The sequence below is a fragment of the Pipistrellus hanaki genome, assembly GCF_964339955.1.
Source record: "Pipistrellus hanaki genome assembly, chromosome: 13".
Taxonomy (NCBI): Eukaryota; Metazoa; Chordata; class Mammalia; order Chiroptera; family Vespertilionidae; genus Pipistrellus; species Pipistrellus hanaki.
This window is the reverse complement of record NC_140515.1, coordinates 31,544,177-31,566,517: the sequence shown is the minus strand read 5'-3', so window position 1 is coordinate 31,566,517 and position 22,341 is coordinate 31,544,177. Positions and strand designations below refer to the sequence as shown.

The following is a 22,341-nucleotide window of genomic DNA, read 5'->3' as shown; positions in this document are numbered from 1 at the left end:
AAAGCTGCATTCAATTCAAGGAACTACCCTCTGCAGTGAACCTGTGCCAGGTGGGAAGGACGGCCGGAGGCCCTGGAGCTGGAGTCCCGGATGAGGACAAGCAGGTGAACCATCATCCCAGAACCGGAAGTCAGGGCAGTGAGGAGGCAGGCAACCCCGGAGCTGCCAGAGCAGAGCGCAGAGAGCAGAGAGCAGGGGCGCCTGACCCTTTAGAAAACCTTCCCAGAGGGGGTGGCACTGAAGCTGAGAGCTGAGGGGGGTCAGTGCACGTCACCAGGTGCACTGCGGCGTGGGGAGGAGGCCACAAAGGGAAAGGACAGGAAGGAATATCCCCGGGAGAGCTGCACCTTCCAGGAATCGGTGTGCGTCCCTGGATCAGAGGTAAATGGACTTATTTGTCTCCTTGTCTGTTTTCATGACTGATGTGGTGCGATTTCCAGTGCAGGCAGTGTGTGAGGTAGATAGAACTTTCCAGAGAGATTCTGTAGGGCTGTGGGCATAACAACCTGGCTTCCCCAAAGGTGGCAGGGAGGGCCTTAGTGGGGAGGGCCTGTCTACCTGCCTCTCCATGGAGCCCAGCCAGCCTCGGCCCCTGAGACCCGAGTGAGTGCCTTCAGACAAATATCTTCTCCCAATGTGGGTCCTTGGCCAGGAGACTGCTGTCCACTGGTCAGGCCAGGCGGAGCAAGGCTCTGCCCTGGGTGCAGCAGGTGTGGGCAAGTGGGCTCCAGCGGAGGTGAAAGCACAGGAAGGCCTATGGGGCCTGCAGCTTCCCAGTCTCACTGCAGGCCATTTTGGGGGACCTGTCTGGGGCCTCTGGAAGCTAGTGCACTCAGAGAGGACTCACCTCTTTCTTTTTTTATTAATTTATTTTCCAGTTACAGTTAACATACCACATTATATTAGCTTCAGGTGTATAACATAGTGATTAGACACTTGTGTAACTTACAGAGTGATCACCTCTATAAGCCTAGTACCCATCCAACACCACACATAGTTATTACAATTTATTGACTATAATCCCTATGCTTTACTTTTCATTTTCGTGATTATTTTTATAACTGACATTTGTGCTTCTTAATCCCTTTCACCTTTAACACCCTTCCCCCTTCTCATCTGGCAACCATCAACTTGTTCTTTGTATCAATGAATTTATTTCTGTTTTGTTTCTTCATTTGTGTTTTAGATTTCCCATATGGTATTTGTCTTATGGTGTTTGTCTTCCTCTGTCTGACTTATTTAACCTAATAACCTCTAGGTTTATCCATGTTGTTGCAAATGGTAAGATTTTATTCATTTTATGGCTGAGTAATATGCCATTGTATGTGTGCGCCACATCTTTTTTATCCATTCGCCTATCCATGTACACTTAGGTGGCTTTCCTATCTTGACATTGTGAATAAAGATGCAATGAACATAGGGGTGCATATGTCTTTTCAAATTAGTGTTTTGGATAAATACCTAGTATTTATCCAAATACTGGGTTATAGGATAGTTCTATTTTTAATTTTCTGAGGAACCTCCCTACTGTTTTTCCACAATGGCTGCACCATTTGCAATTTTACCAACAGTGTATGACAGTTCCCTTTTCTCCACTTCCTTTCCAACACTGTGGTTTATTGATTTTTTTGATGATAGCCATTCTGATGGTTGTGGGGTGACATCTCATTATGGTTTTAATTTGCATTTCCCTGATGATTAATGACAATGAGCATCTTTTTATATATCTATTGGCCATCTATATGTCCTCTTTGGAAAATGTCTATAATGCTCATTTTTTCTTCGGATTGTTTTTTGTTTAGGGTGTTGTGTGAGTTCTTTATATATTTTGGATATTAACCCCTTTATCAGATATATCATTGATATCTTCTCCCAATTAATTGGTTGTCTTTTTTGTGTTTATGGTTTTCTTTGCTATGCAAAAACTTTTTAATTTATGTATTTCCATTTGTTTATTATTGTCTTTAATTTCTCTTGCCTAGGGAAACATATTCCCCAAAAATATTGCTAAGAGCTATGTCAAATACTGCCTAGGAATTTTGTGGTCTCAGTTTATTTTTTAAACCTTTAAAATCCAGTTTATTTTTTTGTTGTTTATGGTGTAAGAACGTGGTTCGGTTTCATTTTCTTGCATGAATCTGTCCAGTTTTCCCAACACCATTTACTGAAGAGACTGTTTTTATTTACCCCATTGTATAATCTTACCTCCTTTTTCATTGATTAATTTACTGTACAGGCATGGGTTTATTTCTGAGCTTTCTATTTTGTTCATTGATCTTTGTTCGTTTTTATGGCAATACCATGCTGTTTTGATTATTATAGCTTTGTAATATAGTTTGATTTTAGCTAGTGTAACACCTTCAACTTTGTCTTCTTTCTAAAGATTGCTTTGGTGATTCTGGGTTATTTGTGGTTCCATATAAATTTTAGGATTATTTGTTCTAGTTCTTTGAAAAATGCTATTGCTATTTGATAGGGATTGCATTGAATCTGTAGATTGCTTTGGGTAATATTAATGATGGACATTTAATGATGTTAATTCTTCCTATCCATAAGCACAATATTTATTTGTGTCTTCACTTTTTTTCTTCAATATCTTATAGTTTTCCAATATATAAGATAGTGCAGGTCTTTTACCTCCTTGGTAAAATTTATTTCTAATTATGTTATTCTTTTTGATGGAGTGTAAATAGGATTGCTTTCTTAATTTCTTTTTTGTTATTCATTAGTTCAATATTGTTACATAAAAATGCAAATGATTTCCAAATGTTAATTTTGTATCTTGCTGCTTTATTTAATTCACTTATTAGTTATAATCATTTTTTGGTGATATCTTTAGAGTTCTCTCAATATAGTATCATGTAATCTGTAAATAATTACAGTTTTACTTCTTTTCCAATTTGGATGCCATTTATTTATTTATTGATTGATTGATTGATCTGATTCCAGTGGCTAGGACTTTTAATCGTATGTTGAGTAAACGTGGTGAACATGGACATCCTTGTCTTGTTCCTGATCTTAAAGAAAAAATTTTTTCAGCTTTTCATCTTTGAGTATGATGTTAGCTAAGGGCATGTCTTATCTGACCTTTATTATATGAAGGTCTGTTTCCTCTATCCACACTTCACTGAAAGTTCTTATAGTGAATGGATGTTGGGTTTTGTCAAATGTTTTTTCAGCACCTATTGACATGATATGTGATTTTTATCCTTTGTGTTGTTTATCTGGTATACCATGTTAATTGATTTGTGGATATTAAACCAACTTTGCATCCCAGGAACAAATACCACTTGATTATGATGTATGATTTTTTTCAATGCATTGCTGAATTCGGTTTGCAAATATTTTGTCAGGGATTTTTGCCTCTTATGTTCTTCAGGAATATTGGCCTGTAATTTTTTTTTCTTTTGTGTTTTTATCTGGTTTAGGTATCAAGGTAATGCTGGCCTTGTAAAATTAATTTGGGAGCCTTTTCTTGAGAGGGCTCATTTCTGATAACCTGGTTGAGGCAGGTCGGTATTTAGCGTAAATGTGACCTCATTTGCAGCCACAATTTAAGACAAGTGGGTTGTTTGGTTTCAGTAATGAGACTTTATCACCTAGATAATGGTCCTTCTATTTTTATTTATTTATTTATTCATTCATTTATTTATTTATTTTTAAAGGTAAGCTTTGCAATCATGTACAGCCGATCTACAGATTAAAGAGATTTACATTTCTGGAATATGGAAAGTATACATAAACCATTTTTACAAAAAAGACCGAAAATGTGTGCATGAAAAAACTATACTCTTGCATTGTAAATGCTTTTCAGAGCCATAAAAGTAAAGATTCTTGAAGAATAGCTACTTTATCTTTCACTAATCACACATTTGTCCCAAGATAAGAAAATTGCCTGGAAAAACGCTCATGTTTATTGGACATAGGAGAGAAGAGCTTCTATAAATCCGAGAGCAAGTACCCTGGCTGGTTGAGTTAATGATTTCCCCGTTGGGGAAATTATCTTTCAGAGGGCCTGCTTTTAAATTGCCTCGTTTCCGTACCTCTCAGCATCATTTCTGCCAGATAGGCTTCGGGTTGGGTACAGGAAGGCACGTGAGCTGAGGGGATTGAAGAGGATGAAACGGTTGGCAAGAAAGCAGCAGCCAAGCTTTGGGCAAGGGCCCTGGTTTCTGAACACAATAGGGTTCACTTCAGTGGAGGCATTGGGGGCTGCCCAACTGCCCAGGAGAGAGCTTGAATAAGGTGACCAGACGTCCCGCTTTTGGCGGGACAGTCCCGATTTTTAACAATTTGTCCCGCGGCGTTTGGAAAAAATCGGGACTTTTTAAAAACACTGTGGGACACGGGACAAATTGTTAAAAACTGGGACTTCTAGTCATCTTAAGCTTGAAGCTGGGTGAAAGGGGAGGCCACGGGGTTTGAAGTAATGGTACCTAACACCAGAGGCTTACAGGGGAGCTAAGACACTCACACAGGCATCAGAGAACCCTGAAGAAGAGAAATGAGCCCCTCACAACATGTGGGCAGCCAGGATCGGGGTGCAGTGTCTAGGCATGGGGGCAGGTCAGAACTTGGGTCTCCGGGGCCCTAGAGAAGCAGTGTGCAGCCCTAAACCTAGCCCCATAGACTGGCAGTGACACCTTCAGTTCCGAGGGGCAGGACTGAGCAGGAGAATTCACAGGAAATGCAACAAGAAGGATCAATTTGAGAGAGTGACAAGAACGTGTGAGGAAGAGAGAGAAAGAAATGGACATTGTAATACAATGAGGAATGTGCCTACAATGTGTTGGGCTCAGGGTTAAGTGGCTTGGATTTTTTATGGGACATAAACCCTATCCGCAGCTCTGAAATAGGTGGCAGTATCCCCTGTTGTGTGCACGAGTTAACTCAGATGGAGAAGGAAATGGCTGGCCCACAGTACATGGTAGCAAGTAGCATTGCTGGATCCACAGCCGGGTCTGACATATAGCCTGAGTTCCTCCCTTTGGAGTGGTTAATTAATATCCCCATTCTGCCGATGAAGAAACTGAGGCTCAGAAAGATTATGCAACATGCCCAAGGTTACATAATAGCGGGAAGGGCAGGACTAGCTATTTATGGGTCTCAATGCAAAATGAAGGTAGGGGGCTCCTTGTTTTAAACTTACTAAGAATTTTAAGGCAGTGACCGCAGAGCATAGACCAACCATGGGGCCCTTCTGAGCATGAAGCTGGTCTTGGAGCCAGGATTGGATGCCCAGCCTCTGAAGCTTCACCTCCTCCTCCCTCCTTCCAGCTGCAAGTCCCACCTCACAGTGGCGCACAGCAGTTTTGAAAATGTGAAGAGGAAATCTTGAATAATGCAAGAACAGTGCAAAAATAATCATCATGGTAGTAACAGCAGGTCTCTGTTCCTGGTGCTTTGCGTATTTTTTTCCTCCAATTCCCAAAGCAACAGTGCAAGGTAGATCTGTATTCATTCTGCAGGTGAGAAAGTAAGACCAGAGATGTCCGGTGGTTTACCCAAGGCCACACAACCAAGAGGAAGTAGAGCCAGGGTTCAAACCTGAGTCTGTCCAGCTGCAGACCTCACACTCCTTAATGGAATAAATTGAAGCTAGTGGCCCTGCCAGAGGTGACCCTCTGCATGGATGGATCAGGAGTGTCTGATGTTCTGCGAATGAATACCAGGCCTAACCCAGCTGCCAAGTGACCTTTCCAAAACACAGCCTGGAGATCTCATGTTCTCACTAAAGACCCATTATGGCTCTTCCCTGGCCCAAACCTCTTAGCTAGCATTCTTCACCTGACCTCTGCTTACCTCTACAGCCCATCTCTACTTCCTCAGGGGCCTCCAGTTAGATGCACTGGCTGGCCAGGGGAGATAAGAGTGCTTACTGCTGAGCAAAGGGAGCTCTTTAGCTTCTCCCGGTAGGAAAGGAAGCCTCTTGATACCCAAGTCAGAGTCACAAATCTCTTGGAGAAAGTCTTGAAGGGTGCCAGATGGCTGATGCCTGCAGAGATTGGTTAGACTGTCTGCTGCCTGGACAATGGGTATTCAGGGAGGCCCCCTTCTCATCCCTCTTCTTCCTCCCCAGCATCCCACATCCAGCCACTCACCTTGTAGGAATCCAGCCATTTCCTAAAATCCTGATGCTTCTTCAGCTGCTGAAAGCTAAGACCAGGAAGAGCTGGAGGCCCCAGAATGGGCACAGTTAGGGAGAGAAGAAATGTTTTGACACTCTTGTGCCTTTCTCTTTCATGCAGAATTAGAGGGATGGGCCTGAATGTCTTGGATTATAAGAGCCCCAAAGCCTATACCTTCCAGAAGTCTCAGATTAGCTTATTTCCACCTCCAGGCATATAATATGAGGTTTCAAGTGGTTAACATTCCCCTAGTAAGAAAACACATGTTCCTTAAATTTAATGGGAGTTATAGTAAAATCATCATGTTATAGTAAAATCATCTAAATCCTTAATCCACAGGGGAGGATTTTAATTCCTGAAGGCATCCCAATGTTAGCGTTTTCGGGAACACTTACGGTGTAATTGAACCTTATTATTAAAACAATAGGTGGTCTGCTTCCTTTCTCTTCACTTAAGAAAAAAAAATTGAACCACAATTCATAAACTAGTCTCTAGGCCCTTTATAAACTAAAAAGAATTTGTTTCCAAGCAGGACAGCTTAGAGAAGTGTGGGAAGCTTGTGAACCAAGGAATGGAATATTCCTCTCATGAACTTCAAGAGAAGGGTCTCTGTGTTGGACCCTTAGCCTTAAGGGCTCACAGCAAGCCCACAAGGAGGTGTAATTGTGTCAAATCTACAGATTAGGCAATGGAGGCCTAGAGATGACAACTGCTTTGCAATGGTCACATGACCGGCATTTGAAGGCGTTGAGATTCAAGGCCAGATATCTCCAGCCTTCAGTGCCACATGGCCCCCACAATCTGCTCTCAGGGTCAAGCAGTGATGAAACAGGCAACTCTTCTTGACCCCATGCCAACCTCAGAGGTTATCACCTTTTTTGTTTTTATATCAGTATAAATTGAATGTGTAAAAATTGCCATTCTTCTTAATTCTGGCAAATCCTCAGAATTATGAAGGAGTTATTTTGGAAGAGTTGTGTGGCCTTGGGCAAAGTCACACCAATTTTCAGCCATGGTTTTGACATCTGTGCAATTGAGATAACACCCACTCACTGGTTGCTGGGCCGATTAAATGAAAAAATAGTAAAAGAGCTTATCACCTTGTCAGTGCTTAATAATTGTAGGTCCTATTATTGAATAAATGGTATTTGAACAATAATGTATCTGTTGAATATGTGCCCTGTGTTTGGTGCTGAAATGACTATGTATCTAATTCCCCACAACCTGGGTGGTAGACACTACTTTTACAGAAGAGAAAACTGAGGCTTAAGGAGGTTACACAGGAAATGGGATGACTGGGATTTGAACCCACACACACTGAATTTAGAGGGCATATTTTAACTATCATGCTATCTGACCCTCCAGGAAATAAGCATGGATAGACATTTCATGTGGCCAAGGCTGATCTTGATGACTTGCTTTTGTTTTATTAATCCCCATCTAACTCCTTCTTGGGAAATGAATGGTGTTTGTGTGAGAGCCTCACTCTTTTAAGGATACTACACTCAGAAACCTCCATCAATTGTTTGCAGTTTTGCCTTCTCCTCATAAACTCTCAAAAGCAAGCCTCATGAGGTCACCAGAGCAAGTGGCAGATGTGATGCTCCTAGAAACTCTTTTTGTGCCTGATTTCTCCCCAGAGAGGGCCTTGCTCCTCTGGTTACAAGGTGACAGGAATAAAAACTCAGCTAAGAAGGCCTCCACTGATTTTCCTTCATTATTTATTTGCTTCTTTATTTGCACCTCTTCCAGAAAAGATTGGAGGTAGAATTTCGCATCAAAGATAGCCACCAAAATATCTAGATGAAATACACACACACACACACACACACACACACACACACAAACACACACCCGTATTTTCCGGCGTATAAGACGACCCCCTAATTTTACAGTTAAAACAGGTTTAGGCCTATATTCGCTGTATAAGACTACCCCCCACTTCCGAGGCAACACCAGTTCTTTTTTTTTAAGTATAGCTTCGGGTACAGAACATGTACACTGTGTTCTAGTAAAAAGCCTGCTTAGATTGGCCAGAGTCAGAGAGGAGGTCTATTAAAAAAAGAACTGGTGTTGCCTCGGAAGTGGGGGGTAGTCTTATACAGCGAATATAGGCCTAAACCCTAATTTTAACTGTAAAATTAGGGGGTCGCCTTATACGCCGGAAAATACAGTGTGTGTGTGTGTGTGTGTGTGTGTGTGTGTGTGTGTGTGTGTCATGCTATCATGCTATCTTACCCTGCTCAGTGCCCACAGAATAAAGAGGATATCAAGGTTTCCTGGTCTTCTCCAACAGAAGAGGCTTCCAGAAGGAGGCGCTGTGGGACACCTCTGACACATGGTGTAGGGCTCACACCAAGGCCCCGTGCACAGAAACACTTGCTCCATTTTTTTTAGCTGCACCTCTAAAAGAAGGGAGGACCCAAGGAGAGAGGAGGGAGGGAGGGAAGGAAAAGAGACCTCCTCTTCGTTGTCATTCCTTGTTATTAGGAAGCAGATTCTTCCACATCAATTCTGAACCAAGCGCCCCTCTGAGAACAAAGAGAACCAAGCATGTCCTGGCTGCCTTTGGGACGGCTGGCTCTGTAGGACCGAGGGCAGGGGCTGCGCACAGGCCATGGGTTCTGTCTGTGGTTCAAGAAGGGCTGTCATGGCAACAGCCAATGTCAAGTGTCTGGGGCTCCCCAGGTTCACGTGGCTAATATTTCCTGTGCTCTGAGCTCAGAGTGGAAGGATAAAAAATAAACATCACAAAGCCTGACTTCAAAGAGTCCCCAGTGACTGGGAGAGGCAGGTGCACAAAGGGATATCCTATAGCAGTGGTTGGCACACTCATTAGTCAGCAGAGCCAAATATCAACAGTACAGTGACTGAAATTTCTTTTGAGAGCCAAATTTTTTAAACTTAAAACTATATAGGTAGGTACACTGTTATTTACTTAATTAGGGAACTCAAAAGCTGGCATTTGCTAAGAAAGTCCTCAATCTGATTGAGGTATACTCAAGGGGCCAAAGAGCCGCATGTGGCTCACGAGCCACAGTTTGCTGACTACTGTCGTAAAGGATCCATTAGCACTTTCTACCACTATCTAGGGAGCACCTCCTCTGTGCCAGGCATTGTGCCGCATGACAGGCATTCAGAGTGACCCTGAAGCTTGGAGTCTAATTTCGGTCTGCTATTTAGGATCCTGTGAGAGCTCAGGGGAGAGTTTCTACCCAGATGTAGAAAAATCCTGGAAGATGGTGTGGAGATGCAAGACAGAAGGGGGTAGAAAGGGAGCTCTGTGCAGAAGGAAGAGCATGATCAAATGCACGTTGGCACAAAATGTTTTATTCATAGGATACTACTAGGCTGGGTGTGTGTGTCCATCCTTCAGTGGTTAGTTCTTGAGATTGAACTTGGAGCCTCTGGAGCACGGGCGATAGCAGCACCATGGGAAGCTGATGGGCCAGTCCAGGCACAGCTCCTGGAGGCCCTGAGGAGAAACATGTACCTGGAGATGAATCTCACGCCCCTGGTGTGTAGTCTGTGCTCATAGCATGCTCTGATAAACCCTTTAAAGAGCAGCTTTTTCAATTGGGGAGAGGAGATGGGGCAGGGGAATATCTGTAATACTTTCAGTGACAAAGATACATTTAAAAAAAAATAGCAGCTGTGGGGGTTCAGAGATAGATCAAGATTACACAGTTATTGAGAACGTGGCAAGGTTGCCGTGCAGAGAGATATGTCCCCCCTCTCTCCTCATGGACCAAACATCTCCTTTCTTCTCTCAGACATCAGTCAGGGCCCTACTGCAGGCCAGGCTCACATTGTCATACTTGGTCGTCACTCAGCTCTGTAGGGTCTGTGCAGTGGCCCCTGTTTTGCCAACGAGGTGCCTGAAGCTTGGAGATCTTCACTAACCTGCCCAAGATCTCTCTGTCCTGATAGAATCAAGACCAGATCATAGCTACGTCTGCTTCACACCTGCTTCTCTGAGGCTCTCCACACATGCATCCTTGGCATTCAGGCCTCAGCTCAGACTGGAACTCTCTTGATCTAAAGAGGCCACCGTACTTCCTTAAAGAGGCCACCACACTTCCTTTCAAAGCACTAATCCTCTCTGCTGGGACAGCCCCAGCTGCTTCTTCATCTGCCTCTCTCCCCCAGCTCCACGAGGCAAGGACCTCTTTGGACTCCTTTACTGCTCTATCCATGATGCTCCAAGCAGAGCCTGGGACATGAAAACCCCAGCAAATGGTTGCTTCGTGAACACAGCCATCTGGCTGGCCCCCACGCCCGGCCCTCTCCACTCTCCTGGTACAGCGCAAGCTGGTGGCCAGTGGCCCACCAGGAGCTTGTGAGGAGCTCCTGGTGACTGCAGACAGCCTTTCTGAGTCCAGGACTTTCTGGGCTTCTCATGGGTCAGAGCAAGCAATTGCATAGAGTTTCATTTCTGCTTCAGTAAAAGGACTGTCCAGCAATATTCTGTGTGACAAACATTTGAGATTCATAAATGAACAGTTTTCGCAACTTGTGTTTCTGGATGATTCAGATTCATTCTTCTTTCTACCCTCGAGTCAGCCTTAGGGTTGCACTGACCTCGAACACTCATCCTTGCAGAGTATGGAAAGCTCACTGTTGTCAGCAAGCACTGTGAGCAGTCGCTGTGAACATTGCTCTGTATTGGCTCTGACTTTTGATCGTTCGTATTGCTATTTCAGTACGTTCATGTGCACAGGCACTCAAAGTGTTTATGTTGGTTAATTGCTGTGTTTCGTGTGATGCCACCTTAATTGTGATTTTACTCCTCTCTAACACTTTCTTGTCCCTAAATTATTTTTTCCACTAAACATCAGTGAGGACCATCAGCCCTAGGAAAGTGAGTGACAGTCCTGAGTGTTTGGGAAAGAATCCTTGTACCACACCTCAGGACCTCACTGAGTTTCTTGAACCACCATTTTTTGTTTGTTTATGACAAGGCGTGTGTGTTCCTAAAAATCAACACCCTAGGTAAAATGAGGACATTGGGTGAGGGGCACAACCCTCAGAGACATCACCAGTGACGCATAAAAAGGAATGAAAGGAAAAGCATTAGCACAGCTTTACACGGCGTCCTGGCTGAGAAGCACAGGTGCTACAATAAGTATGGCACTTGACCTTGAAGAGACGTGGCCTTTGCTTGTGGAAGTGGCCGTGGGGAGGGTTGTGGCTTGTGCATTACTATGAAGAGGTGGGAGGAGGGTGGTCTGAATGGGATGGAAAGTTGTAGCCATGGATGTAGTGGGTGCAGCTCCTAACAGGGTGGACCAAGGAGCTGGTTGATGTTCAAGGTGTGTCCGTGTGCACGTGTTGTACATTCCTAAATGGCTCACTTCCGCTGGGCACAGATTCCTGCCGTCGCCCAGTATTTCTCAGCGAGGCAGTTTTGCATAAGCAAATGGGAAGTTCCTGTCATCCTCGGATTACTCTCTCATATGTTAGTTGTGTTGGAACAAGCTCATATATTGAAAGCAAGTGTCCTAGCAGAACTGGCTGTCCCTGATGGACTTTTCATTCTTCCCTTGTTTATTCAGACTGGACCAAGAGGATTGAGTACCAGCCCGGCTCGGGGAGCGTGCCCCTGTTCCCCGGCATCCACCTGGAGACGTGCGACGGGGCCGTGTCCTCCATCCAGCTCACCACGGAGCTGCAGACCAACTACATTGGGAAGGGGTGTGACCGGGAGACCTACTCGGAGAAATCCCTTCAGAAGCTGTGTGGTAGGTTTCCCCCTGTGGAGGGTTCCTTTAGTTAATTGTTTTTAAATGTTAATACAAAGCATAGCTGATTATAGTATGAGAGTATCAGCCCTTCCCACCGCGTTGTGACTCCTGAATGAATATTGAGTTTATTTGATGTGGTTGAAGCCGTGGTCTGCAGACTGCGGCTCGCGAGCCACATGCGGCTCTTTGGCCCCTTGAGTGAGTGTGGCTCTTCCCCAAAATACCACGGCCTGGGCAAGACTATTTTGAAGAAGTGGCGATAGAAGAAGTTTAAGTTTAAAAAATTTGGCTCTCAAAAGAAATTTCAATTGTTGTACTGTTGATATTTGGCTCTGTTGACTAATGAGTTTGCCAACCACTGGGTTAAAGGGTCAAAGGGCACAGCTTTTGGCATCAGGCACATCTGACCCCGCTGTTTACCCATTGTGTGGGGAAGGGAGGTGACAAAGCCTCTATTCTTTTTCAGTAAAACAGGGATTAATGACACAGTGTGTTCCAGAGCATCTAGCGCAGGTCCTGAAGAAATACGGCTTTCCTTCCACTGTGCCCGTTTATAGAGGCACCTGACAGCATGAAGGGTGCTGTCAGTGATCTCGGGAGAGGTTGGCCTCCTCCCCACAGGACCAGCACATCATTTGCAGGGCCCAGGGCAAATGGAAATGTGGGGCCCTTATGCAAAAAATCCTGAAGAATTTTAATAATGAAACCACAAAGCATTCAACCAAGCTGGGGGCTCTGTGAGGCTGCCCAGGTCAAATGCCGGTAAAGCCCGGCCTGGCTGCCCACGTCAGAGAAGGCCTTGGGTGGGGAAGGAGTGGGCAACGTGAAGGTGTCCAAGTGTGGGGGAGGGGCCTAGCTCTGTGAGCGGGGAGATGGTGCCACAGGAAGGAGCAGGCCGGGAGCTAAGACAAGGACTGAGAGAGGGGTGCTACCCAGGCCACTTCGCTTTATTGAACACCTGCTTAGTGCAACCTGCCAGACTTTTCACATGCATCTCTTTTTAATATATTTTATTGATTTTTTACAGAGAGGAAAGGAGAGGGATAGATAGCTAGAAACATCAATGAGAGAGAAACATCGACCAACTGCCTCCTGCACACCCCCCACTGGGGATGTGCCCACAACCAGGGTACATGCCCTTGACCAGAATCGAACCTGGGACCTTTCAGTCCGCAGACCAACACTCCATCCACTAAGTCAAACAGGCTTCGACCACATGCATCTCTTTATTGACTTCTCTCATCCTCACTGTGAGAAGGGTGTTCTTCACTAACTTTAGAGATGGGACATGTGAGGCCCAGAGAGGTCACACCGATAGAAAGTGACAGAGCCGGAATGTGAAGGCGGGCCTCTCAGAAGGAAAGTCTCTTTAGCTCAGAACCTGAGATGCTTGGCCAGGCCTTGGGAGCTAGGAGGGGGGCCTGTCCCTTCAGCCTGTGGAATGAGAGGATGCTCAGGATGGTGGGCATGGTCCCGTAGACGTGGTGAATGAGCCTGTTGGTGTGTCGATGGGCCTCTTTCATCCCCACCCGAATACGTATGTGTTATTTCTTCTTTGTTCTCTTCAAAAACACTCAGGAACTCACTTTGACTCTGAAGCAGTGCTATGGGGAGCTTAGTCTTGCACCAGGCCTGTATTTGGGGGCAACTACATTTCCACAAAGGAATGGGGGCTCCTGAGCACAGTCCAGCCTGCCATCCCCTCTGGGCAGTCCCTCCATAACTGTCTTTGGAACATTTTCCCCCTCAACATAGTTACACACACACACACACACACACACACACACACACACACCTTCATCAAAATTGCTGGTTGCCCAAAGAGCCAAGGGAAACTTTCGGAGCTGAATGTGAAATACACCTCGCTTGGGCATCACCGTGTTCCATCTATTATGTCACCAGGCTGGCAAGGAAGGCTTGAGGGGACACAGACTTCTCCGGAATGATGGAGCTGAGCAGGGCCATCCCCACATCCCAAGCAGCCCTTGCAAAAATGGATGTAAGGGGCCCGCAATATTCAGAAAACTGCCTCCAGTCCTCTCCCCCGCTCTGCGGACGGAGACGCCACCCCAGACAACATCTCACAGTGAATGAATATCCCATTTCGCTCCCTGTGCACCTAAACGATCACCTAAATTATGAGTCCATTCGACCCCACTGCCACCCTGTGGGGCACAGCCATTTCCTAAACTCCTCCAGGTCGCCAGGCGGTGATGGAATCGGCTTGTTAAAAATCAGGAGGGCCCAAGGGCACACACTTGTGATTTGATCTTGAGCACTGCTGGGCGAGATGAGGAGATATGGGGAGTGAGAAGGCTTTTCTGTGGGGAGAAACTTGAGCTCAAAATTGCATCTGGTGTTCGAACATCTCATTCCCCTGGGCTGCCAGCTCCCCTTGCAGCGGGGGGAGGAGGGGGCGAGACACAGGTTAATTCAGCCAAGAAAGCAGTTTCCCGAAAGCGCATGCAAGATGACCTGGCGCTCAGGGAGACCCTTTGTTGGGAGAAACCCGCGTGTCCTTTTGGTAACCTTCACGATAGTGCCACCCTCCGCACTGATGGGAAAGAACTCTGTCTGAGTAGTCCTGATGGGCAGGGCCACACCAGTTTCCCTGTTCCGAGTCTGGATCTTGAATTCCGCTGAGATGGAGCTAAGGGAAAAGAGCAGAGGCAAGTGAGTGGGACTCAGATGCCCATCTGGTGGGAGAATCTCCTTCAGAAGGAGGCAGCGCATTCTGAAGTAACTGCCAGCAAGGGAAATGCAGGCTGGTGGCTCCCAAGCGGAGCTTGGGTCTCTGGCCCCTGCAGGAACCCGAGGTGCTGGAGACAAGCCTCTGTGTGCCTCCAGTGGATGGTAGGCGAGTTTCTCACGGGGTCTCTCAACCAGGAAACTGCCATGAGCCTCCGCATTCATGCCTATTCTATTCTACAAATCTTTATTGACTGTGTGTGGAAACAGGGAGACCAATTAGGATGTGATTGCCACAGTCTGAGGGAGAGATAATGAGTTTGGAACCAGGGCAGAGGCCATCGGGATGAATTTTAGACAAGAGTTAGGAGGCCAAACCGGCAAGATTGAACGATTCATTGGCTGTCAGGAGTGAGAAAGAAGGCGTCTGAGATGGCTCCCGGGTGAGCAGCTAGCTGGATGAGTGCCTCCCATGAAAGCCAGGAACCCAGGGCAAGAGCAGAGTTGGGGGCAATGGTGGCAGTCACCCATGGACCCTCCAGGTGGTGCCTCGCTCTAGCCTTACCCTCAGTCCTCCTGAAGACCTGCTTCCACCTGCCCATCCATCCTCCCGGCCCATTTCCTCCTGATGCTCTCTGCCTTCTTGGCCAGCATGGCTCCTTTATCCCTGTGCCTGGCTTGTTCCCATCCCTAAGGCTCATTCGTGTTTCCTTCTGCTAGGATGCTCTCTCTCCCCCTTCATCATTCTAAACCCTTCCCTTTAGTCAGTATTCTCCTGCCGTTTGTGGTCACTGGGGGCCGAAGGGGAGTGGGGGCTATCCTGGGAACTTGCCCTTGTGCCTTTGTATTCCTGCATCTCTTCTCTGCTGCTGTGGTTGTGCAGGGACCCAGGCAGGGGTGTCTCCTCAGAGGAACCTGGATGTCTGGTCATCGCCCACCTGCTTCCTCTGCCTGCAGCATGGGCTCCATGAGGAGCAATGATGGAATCCTGGTTAGGGGGAGTCAGACAGTAACTGCACAAAGCATGCTGTCAGGGGGGACCTGGCAGGTACTTGAAATGGCCTCCCTGGTTTTTGTTTGTTTGTTTTCATTTATCTTTATTGTTCAAAGTATTACCTATGTCCTCTTTTTTTCTCATGGACCCCTTCTAACCCAAAACCACCCTCCACCCTGGCCTTCACCACGCTATTATCTGTGTCCATGAATGATGCATACTGCATATATGTTCTTTGGTTGATCTCTTCCCACTCACCCCCCACCCCTGTCTTCCCTCTGAGACTCACAGTCTCTGTTCCCAGTGAAGTGCCCGGGAGCCTGAATTAAGTGGTCTTAACTAAGTGCCAGGAGGCAGGTGTATTGCTGCCTGAGGTTTGTACACTGAGACTCTCCCACTCCACCTTGAAGTAAAAATAATCAGGGCCCCGAACCCATGCCCCCTTCATCTTGTGGGGCTGGACGCGGTCCCTGCTGCCCTTGCTTTGCAAAGAGCCAGCTTCCGGGAGAAGTCGGGCAAATTGCATATCACTTCCTCTTCATCCCGAGACTTAAGATGGTCTCTGGTGCCTCAGCCCCTGGCTCTCCGGAGGTGACGTGTCATGGAACTGCCCTGAGTATGAAATGCGTGGGAAAGCCTTTGGGAAGACAGACCTTTTGGCCAAATTAAATCTGACATTAACCATGGCCCGAGAAGAGGCCTGCTCCCATGACCTTCCGTCACTGCCCATCACGGTAAACAGAAAAGCAGTGTGTGACGCACATGCCTCCTGGGCCCTGAGGCCAGCGGCGGCACCTCCCGCACCCGTCACCCCGCAGCTCTCTTGTACGTGGAGGCCTGAACCGGGAGGACGGGTCTCATGAAGGAAAGGCCTCAGGATAAGAGCTATTAATTCAAGCGATGGATCTTTCAGAGCAGCTCAGGCCGCTGGACATTAAGTCGTTCTCAGAATTCACACGCTTGGGAACTGGGAGGTTTTCATAGAGAATCCATTCATTCACTCAAGTATTTGTTAATTCAGCAGATATCTGTGCAGTGTCCACATGCTGTGCCTCTTGAGGTTTCATAAGGTAAGGAGACCACTCAATTCAGGCTCCTGGGGAAGACAGACTACATATGGAAGATTATTAGTTCACCGAGAATCACTGACAGAGGCTTTATACCCTCAGAATGGCCCAACCGCAGGGAGTGTAGTCTCCAGCGCACCCCCAAAGAGCCGGGGCTTCCAAGGGACAGTGTTGGCCCCTAATCGTAGCCAGTGCTTCTATTCCCAGAGGGCAGAAGCGGGCCTCTGACTTTCAGGAAAACTTGTGCACACCCTTTGGGAATCTGATTCAATCACGAATCTTACAGCAGCCAAAAGCTGCACACACTGACTCACAGATGACAACCGTGAGCAGTGCGTTCCTCTCCAGATAGGCTTCTCTCTTTGAGGTGTTTTAGGCAGCTCCCATACAGCATGCCCCCTATCCTGGGGAGAAGGTTTTTGTCTACAGTGACCTTCCCCAGGCTGGTCAGCAGCTGGTTATCTGTGGTCCTGCTCCAGGAACCTGGCTGACCACTCATCCAAAGCCCGGCTTGCTTCTCCTAGAGCAGGGGTCTTCAAACTACGGTCCGCGGGCCACATGCGGCCCACAGAGGAGTCTGATCCGCCCGCCAGGTTTTTTGGGCAGTGAGCGCAGCCGAAGTGTTACAGTAGGAATTAGTAGTTCATATAGTCCGGCCCTCCAGCTCTCTGAGGGACCGTGATCTGGCCCCCACTTTAAAAAGTTTGAGGACCCCTGTAATTCTGGGCCCTGGAGGAGCCCCTCTTGTCCAGGATGCCAGAGGAATAGTGACAGTGTGATTGTAGGAACCACCGGTTTGAGCTCTGGAGAGGACACCAGAAAGTCGTCCGTGTCCACACTGAAGGCATGCAGGTGGAGACATGAAAACTACAGCTGCTAATGGCACCCAAGTGGCTTATCAGTCAGTATATAGCAGGTTATGCTGCAGTAGCAGATGACCCCAACATCTCATTGGCTTAAAATAACCAGGGTTTACTTCTTGTTTCTACCCCCTGCTTTTCTTGGGTTGACTGTGACTCTGTTCCATGCTAACTTCCTGCTGGGATCAGGCTAAAGGAACAGCCTTTCCTAGAGCATTGTGGCTCACATGGCACGTGGAAAAGACCCAGGGTGAACCATGAACTGGCTCTCAGAGCATCTGCCCTGAGATGGTACATGTCACTTGCACTCACATTTCATTGGTCAGAGCAGGTCACATGGCCAAGTGATATCAGTGGGTCAGAGGAGCATGTTGAGAGTACGATGCACCTTCCCCCCATGCAGTCCTAATAGGACGTTTGTCAAGAGAGCCTCCCGCTTCCCCTGAGACTCTCTATCCCTGGACTGCTCCACCCTCCAAAAATAAAAGACTTCCTACTGCGTCTCTAAAGGTTGGACCCATTTCTGTCTACTTCTCACTGCATTCTCACGGCAGTACCTGGCATAAGTTAGATGTTACACAGCATTTAATGAAATAATGTGGAGATGATATTGCCATTTGTGGGAATGAGGCCTCTGTCCTTGATTACAATGCTGCTTCTCCCCTGAGACCTTCCCGCTTATCCTCATCCTTTCCCGTGCTGTGGTGGACCATGAGGAGGCATGGCAATCACCATTGCCACAGTCCCAGCTGGAGATGCTAAGGATTCTCTGCCCTCACCAAGACCATCTGGAGAAAACCTTTCAATTAAGAAGTCCAGACAGTGACAATTGCCCCCAGGGTTCTCACATCTCAGTGTACCCTGGAATCTGCCTCATTCACCCCAGCTCTATCGCTGGCTCACAGAAGCTTCCCCAGCCTGAGAGGGCTCAGGGACCTTGAATCAAACATCACCTCTGCTTCCCAACCCTCCGTGCCTCATCACCACCACAGCTGCTGTGCCCAAGACCAGTGTGGCCTCTCAGCTGAGTCCAAGGGACTTTGTGGAAGTGTCCCAAGGAGCATCTGAAATACACCCAAATGTGCAGACGGTGCCACACCATCTCTGCAACTGATGCATCTGTTTACCCACTGCTCTCCACGGAATCCCTTGGGGAGATGAGAGAGGGAGAGGGAGAGGGAGAGGGAGAGGGAGAGGGAGAGGGAGAGGGAGAGGGAGAGGGAGAGGGAACAACTTTGGGAGAAGGCAAATCTCTGTTTAATTGCACGGAGGAAAAAAATACAAGATGTTGAGTTTGCAGGAATCTGCATCATCTGCTTAAATGCAGCTTGATGCTTCCTTCCCTGTAGGCAGCATCTGTGGGTGCGGCGGGTGGCCTGCTGCTGCCGCACCAGGGAAAGCAAGGGAGCTCTGCATGGGTGGCCTTGCAGGTCATACGCTGTCTTCAACGTGCCCCTCTGTAGCCAGTGACCTGCATAGGGAGCCGGGACCCAGGTGACTGGGCTGTGCTTGGCAGGACACTCCACTGTGTGGTAGAAAGAACACTAGCTAGGTGTCTGAGGGCTGGGCCTGCCTCCAGCCTGCTGTGTGGCTGTGTGAGCTTGGTCGCTTTCCCTCCCTGGGCCTCAGTTTCCATGTTTGTGAAAAGTGCAGGAGGTTCTAAGGTTCCCCTCCAGGTTCAGTGACAGATGCGTAGCGAGGTCTAAGGGGAGAGGAAAGAACTGGAAGGTCTGATGATGGGCCCACTCCCTAGCTGATTGTGATCCTGGGCTTGCTGAGCTTCAGGGTTCTTATCTGCAAACCGGAATCAATAGTATTAACTGCATAGTTGAGTAACTGAGAAAAAGCACCGAAGTACTTAATTCTGGTCTGGCACTCAGTGCCCCCAAAAAGTTTCCTAGGGAAATGATAATAAAGACCTGTAACTATGAAAAATGAAGTACTATATATGTAGGATATATGTATAGGATAATCCTGACCAGGGCTGGCCTTTGTCAAATGCAACCAATTTTGCCTCCCAATCTCTTTATGTCTTACCCCCACACCTCACACCTGTACCTACATTGCACATCTCTTCCCCTTTGCAAACCTGTTTAGGGGAAATTACAGACAGCCTCTTCACTAGTCTAAGGTGCTAATTGCAGTGTGGATTCTATAGGAACATTTGCTGAACAACAGTAAGGTTCTTATACAAAAAGAAGCCTCAGGTATAGAGTTCTGATCCGTGGCAGTCCCCACCCTGGCTCCACTGTGTACTGGTCACCCACACACCCCTGCACTGGGCCCTGATACATGGTGTGGGCTGCGTTGGCTGGAGCCAGAAGTCAAGAGCCCTGAGTCCTCAGCCTGAGTCTCCCTGGCTGCCTGAAGTTTCAGGACCTAACACTCTGTGTGTGCCCCAATTGGCAGGCTGTCTTCATGCAGAACAAATCCTGGTGTCAGCGCCAACTTAATTACGGATCAAAGAAACTGTTGCCATGTTGCACTAGTCCCGGGGTTCTAAGAACTTGTTCCAAAGACCATGTATCTCCCAAATCACTCCAAGCCTTAGCCTGTTACCACCTTGGTAGCTTTCTTTCATTCAAATAGCTCTGGGGAGTGATAACTCTTAAGGCTTTGTTAGTCATTAAAACATTAGTCTTGCCCTAACTGGTTTGGCTCAGTGGATAGAGCATCAGCCTGAGGACTGAAGGGTCCCAGGTTCGATTCTGTTCAAGGGCGCATGCTCCAATTGCAGGCTCGATCCCCAGTAGGGGCATGCAAAAGGCAGGCAATCAATGATTCTCTCTCCCCATTAATGTTTCTATCTCTCCCTTTATCGCCCTTCCTCTCTGAAATAAGTGTGTGTGTGTGTGTGTGTGTGTGTGTGTGTGTGTTAAAAAAAAATAGTCTGATTTAACAGATAGGTAAAATAGATACCAAAGGAATCTGGTGGAAAGGGATGAGAACAAATATTAATGAGAGATGTGGGGCATGGACCATAGGCTGGATGGCAGGCTCACAGGAGCACTGGGTAAGAAGCATCTCGTGGAGGCACTAGATGGGAGGAAAGGCAGTTAGTTATACACATTAATACAGTGTCTAGCGTGTGTCAGACATGGTACCAACCAAACACTCTCAGAAATATGCATGTAAATAATGCAGTCAACACTGCCCACATTTGCCCTGGATACACTTAAGCCACAAGGTGATCATGAATTGGGAGACCGAACTCTTCCACACTCTTAGACTCTGTGGTTCTCAGGGGCCTCTCCAGGGTGAGCCTCTCGCAGTGCTGATGAGAGCATCCTGTTCACACAGCACACCTTTCGATTGCAAGCCAGTGGGTGCTCAACCTCAGGCCCAGTGATCTGTTCCAAGGCTGGAGGCAAAACCGGCTGGGTTGAGCATTTGCAAAGAAGTATATTGGTTTCCAATATGGCACTTTCCTGAGGGACTTGCAAGGGTCGTTTTAACTATAGGAAATGTTTGTGGTTGTTAACCCAATCCTTAGGCTCTCATATGCAGAAGTCCATGATCCCTGACAAATAGCAGGTAATACACCCAACCACTGTCCATTAAACTCATCAGCATTTATAACTAACTGGTCAGCCCTGAGCCAGGAGACAGCTCCACACCGGTGGCCCCCAGCATTGTTCACACCTTAGATTCCCTGCCTCTTACTTCCTGACAGTATCAGGAAGCCCCCTGCCCGCCTCCTTCATGAGTAGCTGAGCCTTGCTCCCATGTGGAACGTGCGGATGTGGAGAACATAAGGATGTGGCAGCATTTGAGTTTCAATGGGTAGTCAGTGGAGGCCCAAGGTTTATCTCACTCCCCTCAGCTCACCTCACCTCTGTTGCAGGTGTGCTTCTCCTAAGACACAAGTTTTCTCCTACACTACCACTGCTTCAGGTTAAGCCCATGCATTAGTCTGGAATCATAGTGGTAGCAGAAATAGTACTTATTATATTATAATGATAAAGTTATAGCTAACATGGAGTGAGCGTTCACCTTGTGATGAGCATGCTGCTGCAAGCTCTCATGCCATTTCTTATTCAGTATGCATCACACCCCAGGAAGGGAGATAGTAGAAAAGGAAGTGGAACATCAGAAAGGTTACATGCACAGTAACAAGACTACAAGTCATTCTGCCAGGCATCAAATTCTGACTTCAGAACTCAACCATTATACCATTTGGCCTAAACAAATCCTATATAATAAAAGGCTAGTATGCAAATCAACCGAAAGTTGGCTATGGCACGCACTGCACAACAGGGGCAGATGCTCAATACAGGAACTGCTCCTGGTGGTCAGTGTGCTCCCACAGGGGAAGCACCTCTCAGCCAGAAGCCGGGCTCAAGACTGGCAAGTACAGCAGCAGTGCTCTCTCTTCCACAGCAGTGCTAAGGATTCCAACCTTCAGCAGGCCTACCCCATGGAGAGCAGGCCTACCCCATGGAGAGCAGGCCTAAGCTGTCAGTCGGACATCCCCCAAGGGTTCCCAGACTGCGAGAAAGTGCAGGCCAGGAAGAGGGACACTGGAACAACCCCCTCCCTGAGTGTACACATTTCATGCACTGGGCCTCTAGTGGTTGTATAAAAAGAAAGAGGAAAAAGGTGTGGTGAGTACTAAGTGGCTTACACTCCTCATGGGATCAGGACCTAGACCTTCCCCTCACGGCTCTGATCGCACTGTATCACAGTCATCTGACCACTTGTTGGCCCTGTGCTCCCCCAGGTCAGGGATGGTGCTGATTCTCCTTTACATCACCAGCACCTGCCAGGGGTTTTGGCATCTTGTCGGTGCTCAATCAGTGGCTGAACAGGCTAATGGATGGATGAGTATGTGAATGAATCCATGGATCCAAATAAACCCTG

The 22,341-nt window shown here is 47.3% G+C and overlaps 1 protein-coding gene across 1 annotated transcript in view; it reads left to right on the top strand.

The window, feature by feature from the left end:
• Nucleotides 1-22,341, top strand: part of CLSTN2 (calsyntenin 2) — a 908,802-nt gene that overhangs the window by 419,001 nt on the left and 467,460 nt on the right. Inside the window, exon 6 of the mRNA XM_084901767.1 lies at nt 11,684-11,869. Within this exon, the coding sequence (XP_084757893.1) occupies nt 11,684-11,869 (186 nt within the window). The remainder of the gene's footprint in view (nt 1-11,683; nt 11,870-22,341) is intronic.